Source organism: Pavona decussata, unplaced genomic scaffold (assembly GCF_977016875.1).
Source record: "Pavona decussata unplaced genomic scaffold, jaPavDecu1.1 SCAFFOLD_53, whole genome shotgun sequence".
Lineage (NCBI taxonomy): Eukaryota > Metazoa > Cnidaria > Anthozoa > Scleractinia > Agariciidae > Pavona > Pavona decussata.
The window spans coordinates 4496865-4521874 of NW_028145475.1; the positions used below are offsets into that span (position 1 = coordinate 4496865).

General features: G+C 36.9%; 1 protein-coding gene across 3 annotated transcripts; it reads left to right on the forward strand.

Moving 5' to 3' along the window:
• Window positions 1-8668: 8668 nt before the first annotated feature.
• Window positions 8669-24929, forward strand: LOC146480610 (alanine aminotransferase 2-like). Of its 3 annotated transcripts, none has more exons than XM_085109788.1 (14): window positions 8669-8836; window positions 10624-10754; window positions 13517-13606; window positions 14245-14353; window positions 14932-15062; window positions 17188-17307; window positions 18423-18552; window positions 19630-19709; window positions 19816-19949; window positions 20403-20511; window positions 20836-20901; window positions 21314-21469; window positions 22024-22136; window positions 22822-24929. In XM_085109788.1, the coding sequence occupies exons 1-14, from the start codon at window positions 8818-8820 to the stop codon at window positions 22931-22933; spliced, it is 1500 nt and encodes a 499-aa protein (XP_084965914.1). In that variant the 5' UTR covers window positions 8669-8817; the 3' UTR covers window positions 22934-24929. The 3 variants fall into 3 exon arrangements, with proteins under 3 accessions (XP_084965914.1, XP_084965915.1, XP_084965913.1); XM_085109789.1 differs by lacking the exon at window positions 8669-8836 and adding an exon at window positions 10317-10493; XM_085109787.1 differs by lacking the exon at window positions 8669-8836 and having other exon boundaries at window positions 10513-10754.
• Window positions 24930-25010: the final 81 nt, after the last annotated feature.

The following is a 25010-nucleotide window of genomic DNA, read 5'->3' on the forward strand; positions in this document are numbered from 1 at the left end:
GCTTCGTAGTTCTTTAATAAAGACGTAAGTGACGTTCAATTCATAAATAGCTATAGTAATTCTCTTATCTGAAATGCATTTCATATCATGTTGTCCTGCCAGTGCAGGCTTGAGGAGGGGCTTCAGTCAGAAAATGTATCTGCGTGGCCTGGTTCATATTTCTAGCGTGAGACAGTTGTTGAAGTTATTGATGTCAAGCCATCTTAAACAATAAATAAATAGCATTACTGCGAATGACATTATTTTTCAAGTATTGAAAGAAAAAACCCCTTCACCCTTTACCCCATCTGCACTCTCACCACTTGGGTGCTCATGGGTTAAGGCTTTTTATACATTTGCACTATAATTATGCACCTGTGACATAAAATTGTGGTAAAAACATACAGTATGCCACAAGCTACAGACAAGTGGCATGACTGATGTTCCTACCTTGTTTTGAAGTCCTCTTTGGGTTATCAAAGGACACATGGAAGGCCAAATGGACTTTGAAAACTCTTTATGGCTGACATTGTTATTTGTACATCATATAATTATTTACCAGTCATTTCAGTTATGTTAGTTGGTACCAAATATTTAAGGGTGGGGAATTGTCTTTTTCTCTGTGTCCAAGGTTGGGGAGGAGAACATAAAGTAAAAAAAATATATATATATATATTTGCAAATTCCTGGAGGTTATCTATCATCAGTAATTGACCCATACATTTAAAGTTCAAATAACATTGTCTCCTTTGAACCAATGAAATTCAAAGTTCATTTTGACAAGGAATATTGAGTTCTGTTCAATTCAATGAAAAATCAAAAGTTCACTAACCACAGTCAGTTCAAAAACCACACATCAATTCAGTGAGAGTTGACCTCTATTGTAAGAATAACTATAGGTGAAAGGTTTTTTATTTCAATGGGACAGATAAGAAGAGAGGGGAGGGGAGAGGGTTTTACGGGAGCATGGTCCATATTTAGAGCAGGCAGAAAGTACAAGTGAAACTAATAAGTATCCATGTATTACAAATAATGGTAACAGGCTTACATGCATTTAAAAATCTATTGCCCCTTATCCATTGTTTGTCTTTGTAATCATATTTGGCAACAGCTGCCCAATAATGTAGCTTTTTCTTGGACATAGTTCCACTTCCTTCTTGTCAATGATGCAGATTAGTGGTCGGTTAGTAAATTTGTAAAAATCTAGAAGTCCTATGGTTCATTGAAAATCAACAAGTCAAATAACCATAGCAATAGTTCAAAAAACGCATATCAGTTCAGTGACAGTAGACCTATGTAAGAAAAACTATAGGTGATGTGTTTTCAACTTTCTCTTCTTCATGCTTGTCAAGGATGCAAATGAGAGGCCTGCTTGTAAATTTCATATTAGTTCAATTCAAAGAAGGCTTAAAAATTCAATCACCACACCAAAACAGCAAACTTCCCACCCCTCCCCCCCCCCCCCCCTGCCAAAAAAGGGAGGATTATATAAATGTATATATTTGTTAACCACCTGGGTGATAGCAGACCTCAAAATTAAGAAAATTTACTGGTGTGGGTGTTTTTAGTTCAATGGGTCTTGCAGGTAGGGAAAGGGAAGGAAGTGGACAAATATGTTTGCATTATATTAATAGGGTTTATAAGTTATATTACCATAGTTTAGAATTTTCCTTACCTACATGAAATTTTTAGGGATTTAATGTTTTTAATTTTTCTTTTTAATTATTTTATTTTAAGAGATTTAAACAAAAACTCAAAAGGAAAGAGACTGGCAAATCCCCCTAAAACAGCTAGAAAGGAAACAGACAGTAAACGGAGGAAAGCAACAAGACTGGAAGAAACTGCGATGGCCACACAGTTAGCAGAAGACAAGGAGGAGCTCGTAAAAAAGGAAACAGGGATTGTGGCACTTGAGAGAGGAGTCAAGAAACAAGAAGAGTCAGTTAAAAAGTAAAGCAAACAAATTACAAAAAAATAAAACAGCAAAGGAGGCCCAGTGGGTGGCTGCCCAGCTAAGGCATATGGCTGGTCAGCTTGACAGCTTGGCTGACCAAATTTTGGATCATAGGAATACGTCAATGTAATCAAACATGATGCTGTACACCAATGTGAAAATTATTGTCAGCAGACATTTATTAGACTTTGACACAATAAATCATAATAAATCATACACACTGTAGCTAAGTGGCCATTGCAGTTACTCCCGGTCTTGTCGCATTCTTCCTTTTGCTGTCTGTTTCCTTTCTTGCCGTCTCAGGGGGGTTTGCTGATCTCTTTCTTTTTGAGTTTTTGTTTAGATCTCTAAAGTAAAATAATTAAAACGAAAAATTAAAAACATTACATCCCTAAAAATTTCATGTAGGTGAGGAAAATTCTAAACTATGGTAATGTAACTTATAAACCCTATTAATATAATGCAAACATATTTGCTTGGAATTGGAATTTTATATAAACTTAGATACTATGTCTCTGAATACGCTTAAACAACTATACTATACGCTCATATATCCGTATCCAAATTACGGGTCAATGAGCTGGGGTACTGCATGCCAAACAAAATTTAAAAAGATAAAAACAAGCCATATTACTGCCTTCACTGCATCTTCTTTGCACACAAAAGAGATAATGCAACATTTTACTCTATTCGAAATCCTTAAGCTAGAAGAACATTTTTAAGTTGAAAATTGGTTCCCTTGTGCATAAATTACAATACAATAAAAAAAAACACCCCCTGCACTCCATCATCTTGTTTCCCTAGCTTCTGATATCCATAAATATAATACCAGATTTGCCACTAGTCAAAACCTGTACAGACCATTTTCTAGAACTAATTATGGTTTAGCACGGTTTAGAGTAGTGGCATCACAAACCTGGGAAACAATTCCAATGGAAGTTGTGTCTGCGCCACAATGTTTTTAAGAAGAAATGCAAACTTTTTCTACTTGATAGCCAAACATTAATAATATTAAAAAAAATTTAATGTATACTATATAATTATATATACGCTGTAAACACTTTTTTCCTTGCTGTTGTATTTTCATCTCCCAAGCCTAATTTAATTAGCAGAGCTCTTCAACCAGTATTATAAATTCTACTTTCCCCTATTTTATTTAATTGCACAGAGGTATTGTGTGGTTCCAGAAAATATCCATACCCCCACCACGGAGGGAATTGGAAATTCCAGCGGGGTGGGGGGGGTCAATGGCCCAGGAAATTCCAGAGGGGAGGGGGGATTAATGGTTGGATAAGTTTCCGAGGGTCAACTTCACGTTCATGTCAGACATAAATGTTCAAAATTGTAACTTACCAACTTTGCAACTTCGTAAATCTTTCTTGAAGACATAACTTTGTTTAATTGTTTTAAAGAAACCCTTGTTACATTAAAAACATGTTTCCCTTCTCCGAAAAGCCTTTGTAGGCGAAGTACTCCAACTGAGACAAGAAATCTATGTCTGCGTTGCGTGACTCAGTTATAATAAAACTGTTGTTTGTGAAACTTTCTTGCGTAGAAAATATTGTTTACTGGCAACAATTGAATTTGTATTAATGTTTAAAAGGGAAAATTTTGTATGGCTATAAAGTGAAAGCCCCAAATTTACATAAAACATTAAAATATTTGTTTGTTATTTTTGTATGTTGTGCGGGCAAAGGTCAATTCCCGGGGTCAATTATAGCTGGTTTGTCAAAACTGACCCGTGTTAAAACTTATTTTGTCCAAAGTATTTCAACTTAAAGTCCAAAACTATTAACTTAATTTCTATGCCAAAATTCAACAAAATAGAGCCAATTCAACATTCTTTTAATGCGTTATTGATCTCATACAAAATTTGCATAAGAACGTGAACATGCTAATTTCGTTTTGCGGCTCCATTTCGTCTGCGGTTTCAAGTTACGATCTGAAAGCTCTATTTGTCTCCCTGCCCTGCTAATGCTTATTTTGTCCATGCTATTCCGATTCAATAGGAAAACTATTGACTAAAATAACTAGACTGAATGATTACCAGGAGAAAAATCATCAATTGAGTAGAACTAAAGCGATAATCTTTTTGATCTCCTAAAATTTGCATAGGAACGTAAACATGACATATGCAAATTAAATGAAAACACATTTTTGTATTGCCGGACTTTTTTATTCCAACAATTTAGATTTAAAATCTTTAGCGAAGCTAATGGTTAAGTTTGATGTCAATGACCACAGGTAAATATACAACACAACAATTATTTCAGTATCAAGAGCTTTTTGGCAAAGTCTACCGGTGAAATTGAACGGCGCGCGCGCTCTTCGATAACGCATATTTTCTCCTAGTGTAGGCAGTTGTTGATATTTCTGAAATGTTCACATCAAACTGATTTTTGAGGCGTTCTTTTGAAATAAAACTTTTCCAGAGGGGGGTAGGGGTGTATTCTGTATTTAAGGAATTTCCGAAGGGGTGGGGGGGTTAAAAAAATTCCTCGAAAATGGAAAATCCTGGGGGGTGGGGGGGTCCTATGTGAAATTCCCTCCGTGGTGGGGGTATGGATATTTTCTGGAACTACACATTTTACAATAACTGTCCAAATACCGGCGCGCTGATTGGCTCATAGCTATTGTTTATAAAAGTACAGACAATAAAAATGACGTCAGATGTAACGCGTGTGCTTTTTCGACGAAAAAAAATTGTCTATTCCGCTCATACTTTTTCCATGTTATTGTAAAAAACAAATTGGCAGCAGTTTTCTATGGTCTATACTCTTATAGACCATAAAATGACGCCATAAAATGTCCAAAACTTGGCAGTGAAACCACTCCCCTGTGGCTTGTGGTTCCACTTGGGTTTTGAACATTGTTTGACGTCATTTAATTGTCTAGTATAGACCATAGAAAACTGCTGTCGATTTGTTAAGTGGCCAACACGAAAGCCTTGCTCCTTTGACCACTACGCACAAAAAAATCAAATCAATCATTCAATTAAGTGCTCTGCACGTTTCATTTTTTCTTACTATAAAATATATTGTATTTCGTTGTAATAAGTGTGAATAAAATTGAATTGAATTCAATTGAATTGTCCACTTCCTTCCCTTTCCCTAACTGCAGGACCCATTGAACTAAAAACACCCACACCAGTAAATGTTCTTTATTTTGAGGTCTGCTATCCCCCCGGTGGTTAATAAATATATATACATTTATATAATCCCCCCTTTTTTGGTAGGGAAGGGGGGGGGGGGGGGTTTGTTGTTTTGGTGTGGTGATTGAATTTTTAAGCCTTCTTTGAATTGAACTAATGTGAAATTTACAAGCAGGCCTCTCATTTGCATCCTTGACGAGCATGAAGGAGAGAAAATTGAAAACACATCACCTATAGTTTTTGTTACATTGGTCCACTGTCACTGAATTGATGTGTGGTTTTTGAACTGATTGCGTGGTTATTGAACTTTAGATTTTTCATTGAATTGAACAGAACTCAATATTCCTTGTCAAAATGAACTTTGAATTTCATTGGTTCAAAGGAGACAATGTTATTTGAACTTTAAATGTATGGGTCAATTACTGATGATAGATAACCTCCAGGAATTTGCAAATATATATATATATATTTTTACTTTATGTTCTCCTCCCCAACCTTGGACACAGAGAAAAAGACAATTCCCCACCCTTAAATATTTGGTACCAACTAACATAACTGAAATGACTGGTAAACAATTATATGATGTACAAATAACAATGTCAGCCATAAAGAGTTTTCAAAGTCCATTTGGCCTTCCATGTGTCCTTTGATAACCCAAAGAGGACTTCAAAACAAGGTAGGAACATCAGTCATGCCACTTGTCTGTGGCTTGTGGCATACTGTATGTTCTTACCACAATTTTATGTCACAGGTGCATAATTATAGTGCAAATGTATAAAAAGCCTTAACCCATGAGCACCCAAGTGGTGAGAGTACAGATGAGGTAAAGGGTGAAGGGGTTGTTTCTTTCAATACTTGAGAAATAAATTATGTCATTTGCAATAATGCTATTTTTTTTATTGTTTAAGATGGCTTGACATCAATAACTTCAACAACTGTCTCACGCTAGCAATATGAACCAGGCCACGCAGATACATTTTCTGACTGAAGCCCCTCCTCAAGCCTGCACTGGCAGGACAACATGATATGAAATGCATTTCAGATAAGAGAATTACTATAGCTATTTATGAATTGAACGTCACTTACGTCTTTATTAAAGAACTACGAAGCACAAAACCGACTTGTTACTCTAAAGCCCACATGTAAAGGTACTCACGTCGGCAGAAAAGAACTGGAAATGAAGATAACTACATTTACTCACCTGGAAGATTACGAGTCTCTTACAACGAAGACAATTAGAACAGCTTCAATGATACAGGCTTCCAACACTTCACGTCGAGAGATAATTAGGTTCCCGATGTTAACACTTCAAACTATGACTGACAATGTCTCCTCCATTATGTTGCACACGGGATAGGCTATTAAAATTTCAGCTTTCGAACGATCAGAAGCCACAAGAGCCAAAAGTCTGAACGCCACTCGTTTTGAGAGTGTGAAATTTTCGCCATGACACGACGCTTAGCTGTCTCGTATTTTCCGTCAAAACAATAGAAAAAATGACTCCTTTGGAAAACCCTTGCTCATGAAGTCGAAGCAATATCTTTACAACATCGTTCATATCCACAGTTCACAATTCCTGATACTGATGGCTCAAAAATCCGAAGAAATCATGCCCGACCCAGACGCCATCATTCGACTTCGCCGAGAGAAGCTGCTGGGCGCCAATTTGACCGGATGTGACGTCAACTTTTGTTGGATGATTCTGATACGAAAATTTGAGGAGTCTTCTCCCCCGCCCCTGTTATAGAAAAATAAACTTATCACAAACTGAACGCCGAAGCTCGAAGGAGCACGTCTTGCGCCTCGCGGCGCATGTTATTGATTATTATTATTATCATTATTATTATTATTATTATTATTATTATTATTATTATTATTATTATTATTATTATTATTATTATTATTATTAGTATTATTAGTATTATTATTATTATTTTTATTATTATTATTATTATTATTATTATTATTATTATGCGCAGTAAAACTATCTGTATGCACAGTATCAGAAAGCAACACAGGGCGCGTAGCGTAACCTGTGAGCCAAGCGAAACTTAAAATAGCACGTGAATAAATCAATAAAATATATATACATATATTATTACTAACATTATTATTATTATTATTATTATTATTATTATTATTATTAGTATTATTATTATTATTAGTAGTAGTAGTAGTATTATTATTATTATTATTATTATTAGTATTATTATTATTATTATTATTATTATTAGTATTATTATTATTATTATTATTGTTATTATTATTAGTAGTAGTAGTATTATTATTATTATTATTATTATTATTATTATTATTATTATTATTATTATTATTATTATTATTATTATTGTTGTTGTGTTTCCTAAAACTTACACAAGGAACTACCCTCGTAACGCGTAGCTGGCGGTATTGTCCCACACGAATATAAAGTTTTGGTGGCGGAGCTGCTATGAGCCGGTCATAAGCCGCGAAAATAGAAAGAGATTTCAAATCACGTTTTCCCCATTTCACGGCTTCCCAGTTAGATAGGCTTCCCCACCCCCCCCCCCCTTCCCCCCCTGCAGCTCGTACACTCAACTTTTGAGTTTGCCAAACATCCCACCAGCTGACTGCGTACACGCAAGCCGAATCAGTGCATTGAAACATCATGAGCCTGTACTTAAGTGATTAAGCGACCTTCCGCAGTTTTCACTTTCAGCCTCAAATTTGGCTACACCGTGCTGACGAGTTCCAATAAGAACGAAACAGCTGTCCACGGTTGCAGCCATGTTTTGTCGGTTTCTGTCGCGTTGTTGTCTCGCAAAGTCAACTCTTTCACGTAGTATCAGCCTTGCAGTTTGTGTTACAGTTTATTTTTGGCTGATTAGGTCTCTTGTAGATCCTACGTCAACTAGCAGCATTATCATTCGCGGTCCTTTGCAGTTTTCACGTCAAATTTTGGGCATGTGCGATGTCCCGGACCGAGAAGGAATACTAAGCTATTTTTCTTTGCTTTGTAGCAATCTTGACAAGGGATCACGAGGATGTCACTCGTAAACGCTAGATATGGGATGGGTACTAGATATCACGAGGTACCTCAAACCCGCCAAAGAAGATCGCGGCGCTGACACCTCAAGTTACAAAACAACCTCACAAAACAAGTCGCAAACTCAAGACTGCCACTGGTATTTATTCAATTACACTGTGTGTACAAGTTCAAATTATTAATACGGCTCCAGTCATGCTTGCTTCTTAAAAATTAAAATATCAGTCAACAGTTGTTGCACATAATTCAAACACAAATGAAATCATCCGCCCCACCCGTTTCTCGCTTCTAAAAATTCAGCTCGATCCCCACCCATGTACCCTGTAAGTCACATGAACTAGTCTTCTAGCATAAATTGTATGAATTCCTTTTAATTTTTTCATTCGAGCGATACCATCATGTTTTTTTAATTAGCTATGGACAGCCCCCATGCAGGGCAAGTTGAAAATATTCTCCTAAATCCCTCCATGTGATGCCGTCGTGACAGAAACGTGACAAGCAACGATAGATTGAATGATTTAGTCACGCAATAAACATTAGTGAGGTGTTATTGGCTAAGTCTCGGGTTTCACAATACGCTATTTCGGTTGCGAAGAAACCGATCAGCATTACTTAAGCCACGTTTAAGATTACAGTCTTGGTAGTTTTTTTAAGTATACAAGAGTAACAAAGTGTGTAACACAGTTTTCAGGAAGGAATACAAAACGCATGATGAACGGAGTACAAGGTAAGTGTATTCAATTCGATGTCGATTACAAATATGGCTTCGTTGGCTTAGTCATAGTCGTCGTTTTATCTCTAGGGTATACCGCGCACTTTCAAAACCGCTTGTATTTTGGGTTTGCTAGCTTGTGTTCTGGTTTTCGAGATACAGGTCTGATGTTAAAATGCTGGACTTTCTTATGGATTCCTTTCCCAACATAACGCTCTCTAATTTACAACCTTTCTTACGTTGCTTACCGCATTGAATTCTACCTGAATTTTGAAGGATTATTATAGCACAATTTTATGCCCTCGAACCAAACCAACGTTAGTATACTAGACGCCTGATAAAGGAGAACGTTTTACGTAAATGTTTCGCAACGGAGAAGCATTTGCCCTGATGATTTAAAATGTCGCGCTTAAATATAAACCATGAGACAAAGCGCTTGCCGGGTTCGCTGATGCAATCAATATTTCTCCCGCGAAATTTAGGGAAAACAAAACTATTAAATTAGAAGAGATTTTTGTGTTATTTAGATGCATCATTTTATTTAAAACCCTCCCACTGACATTTTTACGGTTTAACTGAGATGGCCAGTTAGGAAAGTTTTATAGTTTTTCGTGAGAACCCAGTATACCGGCTTCATATTGCACCTTGCATATTTAATTAATGACCGATAGAGACAAAGTCCACGCGCAGTCATGATCAGCAAAAGCGGATGTGCCATTTACATTCTAACTATGGATCAAAGGCATTTTGAAATACTGATACATTCGCACATAATTTTTTCACATCAAGCATAATAAAAAGTTACCTTATAAACTTTTAATTACTCGGAACTAATAATGGATCAGAGAATTATAAAAATTCTGTAATAATAAAGTTAGTGCGGAGCACGTGAGTTCGATTCCCGCCGAGGTCGGAGATATTTTTCTTTGCCACGTGCGGCCTTCTATTTCCCTCACTAGGACTATTACGCTCAGGGAGAAATTCGTTGCTCCACTTCAGCACTTACATGTAAATTTGCACTACGTAATTTATCCTCTGATCCACTATTTGTGTCCCTTAATAGCGCTAGCAGTACAACATTCATTTGAGTGAACTGATAGCTGCACTTTGAAAGTCTCGAATCTTGCAACACCCACTATTGATTACATTTTTTTTCTTTCTCATGTGTACACCCGATATATTGCTTTGAATTTTGTAATCCGTAACATACATGAGTGAAATTTATTACGCAATGTTTTGGGCCGTCAGCTAGCTCAGACAGACGTCTGAAGCTGTCAATGTTCTGCTTTCTGTTGCACGGTGGGTATGAAAACACGCAAGCGTGACCAAAATGCTAACGCATATATAATATGAGCGAAAAATTGGTAGGCCCTCCGGCTGTTACTCGTATTTGCTGGCCTAAAAAGCGAGGGGAATGGGGTGAAACTGATCTGATCGTTTTTGCCCCCCGATGTTAAAACGAGCGTTAACGGTTTCAAATCGGAATGCAGTCGATTGCAGAACTTTGCCAAAAGCGCAGCGCGTCCTGCATTTACGAACTTAAAGTTTCTGACGGAGAAGTTTTGTAAATTTTTTTGGTGACCGTTCATTTTCTCATACCTGGGAAACTAAGTTTCTACGAGCAGTATTTTTGCCCGAACACTTCCGACGTTTTAAACAATGGCCACGGCAGGTACACGCCTCTGCATATGCATAATTCATCTCTGTGCCTTTCGTCCCGAAGATGGCTTCCTGCCGTTTCCCAGTCTGGTTGGGGAGAAGATCTTTGATCGCATCTTCACAATTCCGTTCCTTCTCTTTAGCAAACGGAAAATGTTCCAGCAGCAAAATTCTCACAGGGAAAACGATGAACCCGTTCGTGAAACAGATCGAATACGCGGTGAGAGGAGCCATCGTGGAGCGCGCCGGAGTATTGGAGAAAGAGTTATCGAAGGTACGCTCTTATATATTTGTGTTACTGGGTTAAACAGAGATCAATAATGCAATTTAAATAATTTTGGATCTTTATCTATTTGCATTCGAAGGTTTTTCTCTGTGAGATTGTATTGCATCGTACTGGCACGAAGGTTGTAAACGACCGCGAACTGTAAATCGCATTTACGAATTTTTATACAGTCATGTAACTATAGGAGCCACCAAGGCTTTACTAATTAAATGTGAAACCGATACTTTCTTGAGCGAACATTCCAATGCTTTTCAAACAAACTCTGCAAATATTATCAAATGAGAAGACGTGGTTCAACCACGTCGTCGTTTGTTACATAAGGATGAATTACAATGTGTTTACATAACTGCCCTGAAGGGTAGGTGTTGGTAAAGACATAGCTATTAATAAGAAACTAATTAATTTACAATATATTTATTCGTTTAGGGTACTTGGCCATAACAGAGCCGATGTTGTTTTTTCTTTTGTGATGGCCAATTGCTTCTGCCAATATCATTTGTGAGGTTTATTCAATGGCCACATATTTACACTAAAGACATTAAGTGCAACTAGGAAAAATACAATAGGCCTTATCACGGTTTTCGACGCCATTTTGACGAGTAGGCAAACAGGCTTTAAGGTGATTCCATCGAATTGCATTGCGCATCCTTGCTGCGCATAATTTTTCGCGTCATTTAGCGCGCGCACAACATTACGGGATTTCCTTGAAGTTAAGCTCGGCAGGAAAATAAATGGTCCTTTTCTTCTAAACGAGCACAGTGACCCCCATTTTTTAATGCATCAATTTAAATGTCATACGGTTGACCACTATATATCGCGATTTAAAGAAAAGTTTAATACTCTACTTCGAGAAATTTTTATTTTAATGCCTTAAAAAGCACGTATTTAGTTAGTGCTGCTTACGTGCACACGCAGCAAAATCTTTAATTTCTTTCATAATCTTAATTCCAGTTCAATGAAAATAGTTTGTTGTGTAAGATTAAAGTAAATTTTGTCGAACTGCGTCGATATTTTAATGCAAGAAATTAATTTTTCTAGAAATGAGAGTTTCCTTTTCTGATTACTAGCGTTCCTAATATAAACCTCATGGGTCATCTATTGCACAAAAACGAGCACGGGTTGCACAAAAACGAGCACGGTGACCCCCATTTTTTATTGCATTTTTGTAATGCTCATAACATACCGGTAGTCATGAACTGGACCAACTCTTAGACAATTTTAAATACTCCTTCTTTTTCAGCGGAATCACCTTAAATAACAGTGTTTGTACGGAAATCCGATGTCAAATAATTTTCATAAAACATCGCTTCTGAAAAATTCATGAATTGGAAACTTTTGGCACTGGGGAAAGGATCTTAAGAAAAAAAAATGGAGGGATGTAGCTTTGCCAGAAAGCGTCCAGTCGTGTTTTGAACTTTCCATACATTTCCCTGTATTTTTTTCCGGCGAACTGTTTTTAGTAGCAGTTCACGGCTGGTTCGCTTTACAGACAAATGTATGGAAAGTTCAAAACACGACTGGAACATGAGAACTGAGAGCAGGTACATGTACATATACTAAGATATAACATTAACTATTACCTAAAGATGACAAAAATTTAAATAGTAACAGAGAAATGGCTAAAAATTAAACTGAGATTTTAGCAGCCTATCTAAACTACAGGTAGTCCATTATGTCTTTTTAGTCTGGATCAAAACATGAATGCGCCCTTGAAAATTATCACAAAGGGTTAGACTTGGACTCACTATGTTTGCCATGTCCCATTATCTCTGAGAAAGAGTAAGGGCCTGTTTGCACTTGAAAATTTTGTTGGATTTGCCAAAAAATCTGTCAACGCGAAGCCATTTCTGGTGCGAAGGATTTTTGCAAGCGCAAACTTCAAAGATTCCTGAAACATAATTTCAGTCTCACTCAGTCGTAAGCAAATAACTGAGCATAGATTAAAACAATGATTCAGGTCGTGTCACTACAGAGGTCTCAACAGTAGAGGCTGAATGACTTATAATGCAATCAAACCAAGCTAAACAAAATGAGATCTCAAGTTCAAATTATAGAAAATCAGTGAGACCAAACTGGCCGAAAGGAGAGAATTTATCACAAAGAAATTTAACAGTTGCAGAGAACAAACGGATAAAAAGGCAAGACTGGTAAGAGACAGAGAAATATAAAAGGTGGCATGTAGGAACATTTAGTAGGAGTCACAAAGAAATATTAAAAAGCTCCAAGGTGACCAGATTTAATGCAGTTGTGAGGTTGGAAGGCTGCATTTTAATCATTGTTGAACAGTGCACATCACCTGAAAATTACGGTGGCATGCCAAGTACTTGGTTTTGTTGATGTGCTCATTATCAGTTACATGCATTGTTTGTTCAATTAATTGAAGGGTAGTAGTGCTTACGGAGAAATTCTTGTTTGGACAGTGGGAAAGAAAAGACCATGGGGGAGGGTGAATTAATTAGAGAAGATAAGCTGAAAAGGGGCTACAGACAATTCAATCTGTCTTGGCCCTTGGCTTGATGAGGGTGTACATGTACTTGTGTGGAATGACATTGAAATGAAGTTTTCTCAGCGCAAAATAATTATTCAAAATCAGTGAGAAAATATAATTGCACCTGTTTAACTGACAATGAAAAGATTACGACATTGTTATAGCTGCAACATTTACTACTAGGTCTTGTTTGCAGTAAGCCCACTATAAAAGTCTTGTGATTAGCAGTCCAATGTTACGCATGACTTTTCCTTGTTTACAGGGTGCAAGTAAACCTTACAAGGAAGTAATCAAAGCCAACATTGGAGATTCTCATGCGCTTGGAATGAGACCCCTTACCTTTCCTCGTCAGGTAACCATGCACTTTTTTCCTTAACAATACAAATAATATTTTTGTTCCTGTAACTTAGTATTTTTTGACTTTTCAAGGTCTTTTTTAAGGTCACGTTTATTTTTGACATAGTTTTGTATTTTCAGAGGGTTTTACTATTAATAATGATATTCGATTTAGTGCATTCCCCTTTCTTCCAGTTAGCACCCCTTCTAATTTGCGCTCCCCTTTAGTGCCGTGTTGTTAATAATCGCCCCTACAGCTTATTCCAAAATGCACTTCCTTACCAATAAGTGACCCATTTCCTTAAAATTCCAATCCCAAATTATAGCATGTTATTACAAAAACAACCATTTTCATTTGGCTTTGTTTATTATAACTAAATTGAATTCTGGTATGTATTTAACTGTCTCACAAATAATATCAAGAAAATTCACCTTGAATGATCATATCCTTAATTCCCATGACCTCAGTCAGGGGTTGAATAAGCATTGTTATTACAAGGAGAAATTTGATGCTGATCACTGTTAGGGCTTGGAGAGTAATAACCACCTTGTAGACTCACCTTAGTGATAATAAGATTATTACCTACATGCATGCTTGAAATCGTCGGTGTCCATTGAATGAATAACATGTTTTCAATTTGCTAATTTGTTTAGGTTATTGCCATGTGCGTGTGTCCAGAACTTTTGGAAACTTCAAACTTTGCTGCTGATGCGAAAGCTAAAGCCAGGAAAATACTGGATTATACCAGGGGTTTTAGCATGGGTAAGGTATTAATATTATCATGGTACATTGATGGACAATTGTGTGTGGAGTGGTATTTGAAAAAAGAGTCTTCGACAATAAAATATGTTTATAAAAAAAGTCTTGAAATTAAAAACAGGAGATCAAAACACTGAGAGATACATGAACAGTTATTCTAAAATTTATGCACCGCTGGGTAAATACAGCTGTAGGAGATTGATCTGTTATCCTCCCCTTGCAAAACCACACCTACAAGGTCTCCCAGGCTGTACATGTACACATGGTTGTAACACAGTTTTGAAGTAGGGGGCCTTATTGTTGGAGTAGGCAGCTGATGTTGGCATCTTTTTTAAAGAATCAGACAAATAGGCTGCCCCAGCAGAGTAGACAGCCAAGATCATGAAGTACGTGGTGATTTTACCCTGTCTTCTCGAAAAATCTTCCCACACTTGCTCTCTCCTGTCCACAAGAGTTCATTTATTGTTGAGACAGCCTGTGGAACTTTTGTTGACCCCTACCTTTGTGGAGAACCAAGTCATTCACAATAAATTATTACCTGTCAGTGACTAAAAACTTTTTTTTTCTTTTCGTACATAAAGGTGCATACTCAGATTCACAAGGTCTGGAAGGCATTCGGATTAATGTGGCCAAATACATCAGGGATCGCGATGGTTATGATGCAGATCCCAGCACCATTTATCTTACTAGTGGAGCAAGTGAGGGCATCAGGGTAAAGCGCAATCTTGATGTATTACATCTGTGTTGTTCTATTTTATAGTTAAAATGCAGTGCTGTCAAGTCAACCTAATGGTGGTCAATGTGTGGGTTATGGTAGACAATGCAATCAACATATGATTCATTGGAAGGTGGAAGCTATTTCTGAGATACGTGTAGCTTCCACCTTCAATTTTCATAAACCTCAAGCTGTTGTCAGATCATGTTCTGGCGCAAACTTCAAAGCACAGTCCATCGATGAGACTTGTTAATTGAACAGGGTCAAACAAGATCAGCATGTGCACCTCACTTTCATACCAATGTTTTAGTAAAATTTAAGGGCAGACAAGCGAGCTCTGGCTAACAGTCTGTTTAAGGTTCACTTCATGCACCTTCAAAAATGGTGAAATAAATTCTCCTCTTCTTTCAAGGTTCTTAGGTTATTTCTCTCCTTGATAGTTTACACAGGGTGAAGGTACATTAACCTTATCAAGAAACCTTTTTCCCTGGAGATAGCTTAGGCCTGTTCCAAACGTCCTGCTACTGCCGTGCCGAACAGTGGCAGTGCACTCTGTGACACAGCAGTGGTTTCAAACGTCAAATTTAATTCAGTCGCACCAAATTCTAAAATATATAAAATATAGAAAACGACAAAATTAACCCAAAATACATTTAAAAATAATAATGTATGAATTTAGTTCAGCACGGCAATAGCACACTGTTTGAAACCAAGTCCCGCTACTGCCATCTGGCACGACATGGCCTGCCATGCTACTGCCGTGCTAAATAGTTGTGCCGAACTTAAAGTGCCCCTAACCCTTCAATTTGTTTTCTTTTGGTAGATTTCCATATCTGTGAAGAACTCATTTTCGAAATTTTTTTTTAAAAAAATTGAATCCTTTGTATTTTACGAGCGCTAAAAGTTACTGACATTTTTAAATTTTTGCGCCCTTTAAGCCCCGCTGGACAAATTTTTGTCTCGTGGGCTCATTAGGAACGAGCCAATGAGAAGCGTCCTATATTTGACACTTTCTTAGCTGTGACATAAGAAAAGGACACCAGAAGGATTCAGAAGGAATCTTATGCATGCTGATTCCTTTCTCTACATTTCGAGAGTTGCTGCATCCAAAAAACACACATTTTTCAACCATTTTCTCTGTTTACAATAATTGTAAACAGAGAAAATGGTTGAAAAATGCTTCAATTATTGAAGCATTACCGCGAATCTTCGGATATTTTTGCACGATGTCCTTTTCTTACGTCACGCTCCGTATTTGGCCGAGTGGGGGACTAATGCGAATGATAGGTGAAAATATCGACAAGACTGCCTTCACTTCTAGCGCTCGTAAAAAAAAAAAAGGATTCAATATTTCTCAAAAAATTTTTCGAAAAATGAGTTCTTGAAAGATATGGAAATCTACCAAAAGAAAACAAATTGAAGGGTTAGGGGCACTTTAATTTAGCCTGCCAGTGTAAATAGTTTCAAACATTGTGCTACTACAATGTTTCAGTTGAATTTAATTCTTGAATTTAGTTCGGCACAGCAGTAGTACGACGTTTTGAATGACGCTAAGATGGTCATGATAACTCAAAATTGATTGTTTATTGTGTCACGTTTCGGCTGCTATACTGCTGGTCTTTGTCAGGTGATTGCCATTTCGATCCTTGTTTTGTTTTATATTGATTGGAGGAGTTTGATTGGCATTGGTTAGTCTACTGTATGTACTGTTCCCTTGGGTGTGCTGTGGTACAAATCAGCTGTGTTGTTTGATCATAGGCAACCGTGCTTCTGGAATTTCAATGCCATTATCCCTGTTGAAAATTAGTCTAATGTGAATAGCCTCTTTAACCCTGTGGGTGTTTCAGTACATGTATGTGTTGAAGCCGATAAACTCAACCTTATTCCAGAGCAGATAGTGTCTGGTTTCATTAGCATGTTCTGAAACTGCTCGGGTCTGATTAAGAACAAGCCGTGTGTCCCTATCCTCACCCAGCTTAATCCATTCCTCTTGTATGCAATTTTAAACCTGAGGACCTCTTCCCCTTATATCCTTTTAATTACTAATTAAAGAAGGTGTTTTATTAGTCAGATTAAAATAATAGATGATCATTTATAATTATTATTTATTCTTTCCCCCAAGGCAATATTGAAACTACTCCAGACAAGTGTTAACACTGGAAGTGGCAGAGCTGGTATCATGATTCCAATACCACAATACCCCTTGTACTCAGCTACACTATCTGAAATGAACTCATACCAGGTAACTAATAACTATGAAGGAGACAGTCAACAAAATAGCCATGTATGTCTGTAATGTATTGATGAAGGATTGTACCACAGTTAATTAGCAGAAGAAGACAGACACCATCATTTTCAAAGCTGCAGCATATGCACTATTCGTAATGACATGCTGAGGACAGTTCTGCCAAAAGTAGCTAATACTATTTTCTGTGTGCTCCTGTATTCTTTTATTAGAGTACTGTTTTTTGTTGTTGTTGGTTTTTTTTTTTTTTTTTTTGTTTTTTGCAAAATGGATTAATTTATAAATTTCATTGTTAAGTTAGCATAGTGTCATACCCTAACTCAAAAAATACCCTCCACACTGAACTAAATTAAAGTTGTTATAAATCTTTTTTATTGGAATAACAGGGACAGCATAACTTTATATTTGGTGTTATCAACTCCATTGATAAACTTAAGGTAATTTGGATACCGTAAAGAGATTCAAGAGCTGTTGTATTGAGCATGAGCCCTTCATCACGCTCTGACAAGGGGTTAACGATCAGAGCGCCAGCTCTGGAATCTCTTTATGGCGGCCAAATTACCTTTAAGTTATCAACTCAGTTGATAAGAGCAAATATTCATTTCCACTCCCCACCAATGCAACACAACTGTTTCTTTACAAACCAACCCTCTTATCCATCAACATAAATTTAATTTGATATTACAGCTAAAGTAGACAACTGGCCGTTGACAGATAAAGTCAATGACTCCACAATGTAAAATTTCCAAGGTTTATCTTGTTTGCTGATTTATTAACAATCTACCAGAATCTATTAGAAACTGTAAAGATTACAGAACCTTTTAAAGACTCTCAAGGAATTTTTTAAGAAACAGAGTACAAAGCCATTAGTTAGTTTTTTACTGTAATTGCTTTCCGTCAATCCTGTTTCTGCTTTATAATTTGTAAATAACTTAATTTAATATAATTTGATTTATTTTGTAATTGTAATTATTGTAATTTAACAGGGAAGAGCCACCCAGTGGATCTGTTAATAAACCATTATTATTATTATTATTATTATTATTATTATTATTATTATTATTATTATTATTATTATTATTTATAATACTAATGGCATTTTTTTTATGCAGATCAATTATTACCTAGATGAAGCCAATGGCTGGAGGCTGGACATTAATGAGCTTAAAAGATCTCTGAATGAAGCTAGACCGCACTGTGTTCCACGTGCTTTGTGCGTCATAAATCCTGGCAATCCAACAGGTGTGAAGACACAGAATGAATTTTGTACTACATGATTTTTAGTCCAGAAAAGGCTAGCAGTACATGTACAGTTGTATGTTTCGTCATATTAAATGTTTCATGTGATCATTACTTCACACACATTCCTTTCAAGCTTGATTAAGTGGAAAAAAATCAGCCAGAATTTTATCCTTCGTAAATACGGAAGACTTCAGTAAATTAATCTAGCTACATTCTCACCAACTGAATCATTTTCTGAAAAGGTCTGATGTACTGTCATCATTATTGCTTTCCAAAATACTGGTATTTTTAGTTTTATTACCCTGTTTATTAGATTATTATTAATTTTTGTCTCTTAGTCTTTGTTGTTATGCATCAGTCAATTCCAGCTGTGCCCATCCCCCCCCCCCCCCTCCCCGGGCAGTGGTGGGGCATTTTCCCACACTGTCCATCCTGGGGGTCGGGCATTAGCGTTCTACCCAATTACCCCGGGGCATTTGACCATCTCACTTTTTTCACCCTACAACATTGTCGCTTTCCTAATGACAAATTCATCAGCAAATACAGTAAGTTTCGTATTGAATGCGTCTAGACTGGACATAAAATGGGATGCTAGAGCTGTAGAATGACCTATTCTTGCACTAACTACGGGAAACAAGACCCAGCTAGGACTTAATTTCGTCTGAATTAGCTTAGATTTTACTGAAAGTAAAACGAGAAACGAAGAAAATAAAGCATTTTTGACATGTTTGAGCCACCAGCCCGGGGCATTTGAACAACTGTTTTGTCCCGGCGGTGGGGCATTTGCCAGTTTATTTTCAAAAAATCCTAATTCCCGGGGGTCAGCCCGGGGGGGGGATGGGCACTGTTGGAATTGACTGATGCATTACAAGTACAGTGAGCTGTTGTTCTTATTTGAGAGAGCCATGTCTCAGATCTTGTTGATACTTGAGCCTCATCAGTGGGCAATATTTCTTAGCACGTCATCTTGCTGAAGTGCGCTTAACTTAAAATTTTTGTTTTCATTGTCAGCACTTCAAATTCAAACTCACTTAGCTCACCGTGACTTCAACTGTTAAATTTTTTTCCATCTGGTAGGTCAAGTTCTCCCTTATGAAAACATCCGGGACATCATTAAGTTTTGCAAGGAAGAGAAGCTCGTTCTTCTGGCAGATGAGGTAGATATACCAAGAAGATAATTAACTTAATTTTGTCTTGGCGACTTTACTGTTGTCAGCCCATTTTTAGTTTAACTTAACTTTGAATTGTTTATTTCTATTTGAGGTATACCAAGCAAACGTTTACGGAGAAGGGATGAAATTTCACTCATTCAAGAAGGTCATGAAGGATTTGGGGCCAGACTATGATGGCTTTGAACTGATCTCATTTCATTCAACATCAAAAGGATTTCTTGGAGAGTGAGTATAATGACACAAGAGTAACAACAATGGTAATCGACTTTTGCCTGTATTGTTGAAAGCTTGCCTTGTCACTCATTTTTAAAGAGACAGTGTCACAGAGATTTCTTTTTCTAACATCAAATTGCTCTTAGAGAACTGAGAAGAAGTATTAAAATATATTAAGTAACTTTTTTTTTGTAAGTGTCTTTGGTGATAAATGTTTCTTCATAGAAGTCAATTTTTGTTAGCTTTGAATACTAAATTTTAAAATCTCATAATTCTATGAAATCACTGCCCAAGTACCATGTCTCTAATCACTGTGTAATCGGCGAAAAAACGTTCAAAAATATACTTATCAGGCCCGGTAAGTTACCAGGACTTTCGAGAAACAGGTCCCTGGGCTCCCTCTCGTAAACAGCTGGGGAAAATCATCAGTCAGCCCTCATTCCCAGCCCTGTTTTGTTATTTTAGGTGTGGCTTCAGAGGGGGGTACATGGAGATTGTAGGGCTAGATGATGAGGTCAGGCACCAGTTGAAAAAGATGATGTCAGCAAAACTTTGCTCCTGTATCACTGGTCAGGTGAGCATCAAGTTTCTCTTTGCCAGCTTTAGGTCATGTTCTATCAGTCCTGTTGGGAGATTTTAATAATTCATCTTGTAAGGACTAAGCAAATGTGAATATACTACTGTATGGGATCAGCTGTGAGAATTAAAGACTGCCAATTTTTTTTATTGTACAAACTAGGTGCCTTGCTTTAACACCCAATTCCCCCAGCGGAACTAATAGAACATGATCTAAAGGTGGCAGTTCTTTTAGCTGGCTTCTTAAAGTGGACACATTTTTTTGTTCATAATTAATACATGTATAATTATATTTATCTTTGTTAATATTTTGTTTATACAGGCCATGATGGATTGTCTTGTCGCTCCTCCTCAGCCTGGAGATGAGTCCTACGAAACATTTCTCAAAGTAAGTAGTATCTAACTTCAGTACAGTGTCACTGGTGGGAATTGCTCCTTGAGGCCCGGTTTTCTAAGTGGCATTAACAGCCTCCTTGCAAAAATAGCTTGAAAATTTGTTATATATATTTAATTTGCTACCTAAAATGGAACAAAAAAATGTAGTGTATTAGTAGGCCTTTCATGGTTTATCTAATGCTTGTACCAGCAATCTAATTGAGACACGAAAGTGGACTTAAAGAGAGGGGGTGCTGAACAGAGAAAGGAGGTTTAAAGAGCTTTAATTTATGGTTTTCAGACTAATAATGTATTTAAGTGTCCTTAAATCTGTTTTCCTTCATCTGTGATGTGATGTGCATCAGATCAGCCTCTTTTCAATCCCCAAGCTCAAAATGTTAAATATTAAAATTTGTCATTTCCAGGAGAAGACAGCAGTTCTTCAGTCTTTCAAGGAACGAGCTAAACTTGTTGCAGAGATGTTTAACTCAATGGAGGGATTCAAGTGTAATGAGGTGACGGGAGCCATGTATGCCTTTCCTCAAGTGCTTATTCCTAAAAAAGCACAAGACGAGGCCAAGGTATGAAAGCTCTTTAAGAATAGTTTGTCTAAAGTGAGAAAACTACCACTTAAGTGGTCTTGCAAAAAGACTACCCTGAATGTGCGTTCATTACCAACCAGTCAGTACTTGAGCAGTACATTTAACAGTTGACAGTTCAACTAGTTGGCCATGATTCTTCCCTTACAAATGATATTATTAATTTTTGCTTCTGGCCACAACCCAGGGTGTGAAAATGTTTGTCTGATCTTACCAAAATCTAGCCACAATATAAAATCACACTGTAGATCTCACCACGTTTTTGGCCGCCACAACCTTAAAATCGTTGCCCCATCACGCCTCTTTACACAGGTGGCACTGTGGTAGCATACTGATCTGCAACCAAATCTTGATCGGAACAGTTAAGTATCAAATCAAATCAAGATTGGCAAGACATCAGCAATCTTGGCGATAATCAAATACCCAAGCATTTTATTGTTCAATCATGAAAGGTGAAATGAGAATTTTACTTCCCATCCTGACAAATGATGTATTTGGAAGCATCACCTTCACAATGCGTCTCATTTTATCTTAAGGCCAAAGGTATGCACCCTGACAGTTTCTACGCACTAGAGTTACTGGAGAAGACAGGATTGTGTGTGGTGCCAGGCAATGGGTTTGGACAGAGAGATGGAACATTCCACTTTAGGTAATAGCTGATGTTAAAACTTCAATCTGTTTAGATCTCTTGAAACATTTTTAATTGTCTCATCACAGAATTCAGTAGTTTGCACCTGTTACTGCCAGTGACTATTCACAACAAAATGTTGTAATTTCTTGGAAAAGTAAAGGCAAGAGCTGTTCCTATCATAAACTAACCAACTGCATATCAAGCGACCCTAAGCTCACTTGCCGATCAGAAACATAGGTATGCAATCACACATTAAAATTTAAGGTGTGATTTTACAATAAGTGTTTAATATTTACCAGTTAGACTTTGAGATTCTATATTCTATTCTTGCAGTGCACTAGCCATAAAATAAAGCCCAGATACTACATGCATGTAATCCAGGTTTATTGATTGGTTATTATTAATCGGACACATGAATCACAGGTTGATCCAAGACGTTTTTGGAGAATTCAATACCAGAAGGGCGCTAGGGAGAAGGACTCCTGAATAACTGGGTGAGGACCATGGGGAAAAGTAGGCAGGAGCCAATAAAAAGATCTCATTGTGAGATGAAAGGAGTTGGAAGAAAAGAGACAAAAACATTGGGTAAATTAGTTCTCGGGTGGGAGGCAACCAAGAATAAAGGGAACTGGGCCCCTACCCCTTCCCCCAACCTATATTTGTATCAAGGTACTTATTTGTTGTAATTTTCATTTACTTTCAGGTTGACAATTTTGCCTCCAATTGAAGCCCTGAAACCTATGTTTGAACGCTTCAAAGCTTTCCATGAAGATTTCATGAACAAATACAGGGATGACCCCAACTCCAGTTTATAAAAAAAATTAAATCAGCTGAGATCTCTTTGGCCTGCTGCAACTTACCGTCAATCGCTAAATCTAACCAGGCAAGGCTAAAGGAACTCTCAACTTGGGTGAAAGTAGTTGTAATTTACACCTGAAGATCTTCTAAAGTGTGACTGTTGTAGGCAAGAAGAGAAATGGTGGAAAATGATTGCCGGAAATTGTTACAGTGCAAAATGATGGAAACTTTTTACAGCTGATGGACTTGTCACAGTTTACAAGAGAATAATATCATCTAGTAATTTAGTGGCATGCAAATTCAGCTGGCTTGCCGAAGGAAGACTGTTATATGTGTGACTGAAGAACAGTTGTACCTCTCTTTTGGGACGGTTATGGTCCCAGGTAGCTCACAAGATCTAGATTATCCAGTTTTTCACCTAGACTTGTTTACAAGTTCAAAGCCAAATTACAGTTTTCCAGAAATTTTTAATATAAACTTTGAAGTACATTTAAACAGTAAGACATAGGTTTGAAACTGGCTAGTCTGAATCTGTAACAAAAGTTATACCTTTTAATCAACTTAGACTGTTATTTTCAACTGCAGGAGAAAGCATAACAAAAATAGGTACAATCAAAGCAGATAATAAGATACTATTGTAGGCTAGCTTTTAGCCTCTAATTTTGGCTAATCTAGAGTGGCTATCTGGCCACTAGTACACTCTATGTAATCTTGTGTGATCCAGGTGGAATGACTCTCTAAGCCATGTCCCAGGGTGCAAAGTTCAACTTTCCAGCATTTCTTACTTTCGTTCATTATAACAAAATAGTCAATTATTTCATTCTAAAGGAAACCCTGTCATCTATTTAATATATTTTTGAAGCAATTCCAAAAGAAAAATAATGCATGACGTTAAATTTTAAGGGTAAATTGGCAAGCATATCTACTTTAAATCAGTTAATTTGGTCATTTATGGATGTATTATGTATTTGACATTATCAAACCAAATGAGGACATTAACACATTCAAATTCTTGTACAGATTGAAATATGCCAGCTATAGAGTGTCAAAAATTACTAAATTATCAAATTACCAATTGAAATGAAAGTAATAACTGTACTCTGACCAATCGCAAGAGACGCAACCAACTCAAAGCAAATACATGTAAACCGGCGCCAAGCACCGGAAAATGCATGACAATCATGGTCTCCATATTTCCTCAGTAAAGAGCTCTTCCCTGTGTCAATTTCCTCTGATCCCCGTAATAATGCATTTTTAAATCCCCTACCTTACGCCATTAAAAGAAGCAGGTGGCATTTCTAAAGGCAGAAAAGGTAGCATCTACTTTAGGAACTCATAAGTGCAGTATTGAAACTAGCAGATTATTGAGGTTTGAGCAGGCAGTCATGGGACAAATTAAAGTATTCAAAATGAACCATTAATTTCATTCCTACTGAGGAAGTAAGGTTGTCCTGACCAGATGTTTTTTTTTTTTTTCAGAATTGCCAAATTAATATAAATGTTTTGGGATTTTTCCAGAAATTACGTGATATCTGAATTTCAACTTGACAACTTTATTGTTATTTATTTTGCGGTTTAAGTTCATACATTCATGTGCATGTCAGTAGAATTTTGAATGCGGAACTGAAACATATATTACCTAGTAAGAAAGCCTGCTACGAGAAGGGGCTGTTTGTATAGCTGAAGTGCCAGTCCATCAACATTAATAATGATTTATTTTATCTGCATAGTACAGTCAACTCTCTCTCGTCTTAATTGCGGACACCCTGATAATACAGACAGCTAAATCCCTGGAAATAATAAATTACAGACATTTGATTGAAATAAATCCTGCTGTTAGAGATTCTTGCTATTAAGGACACTAACTCGTGGTCCCGAGGGTGTCTGCAATAAAGGGAGTTGACTGTATACATTGTTAACTCATGATTTTGATACATTGACTTGGGGCAGCCAAGACACTCGCTTGTAATAACATACAGAGTGAAGAAATAAAATTAATCAATTTTGTCCATACTTTTCTTATTTTGCTTTAAGTATGACATATTGGTAATCCATTTTGATGGGTTTTTCCTCTAAATTGGTTTCTGTAAATCT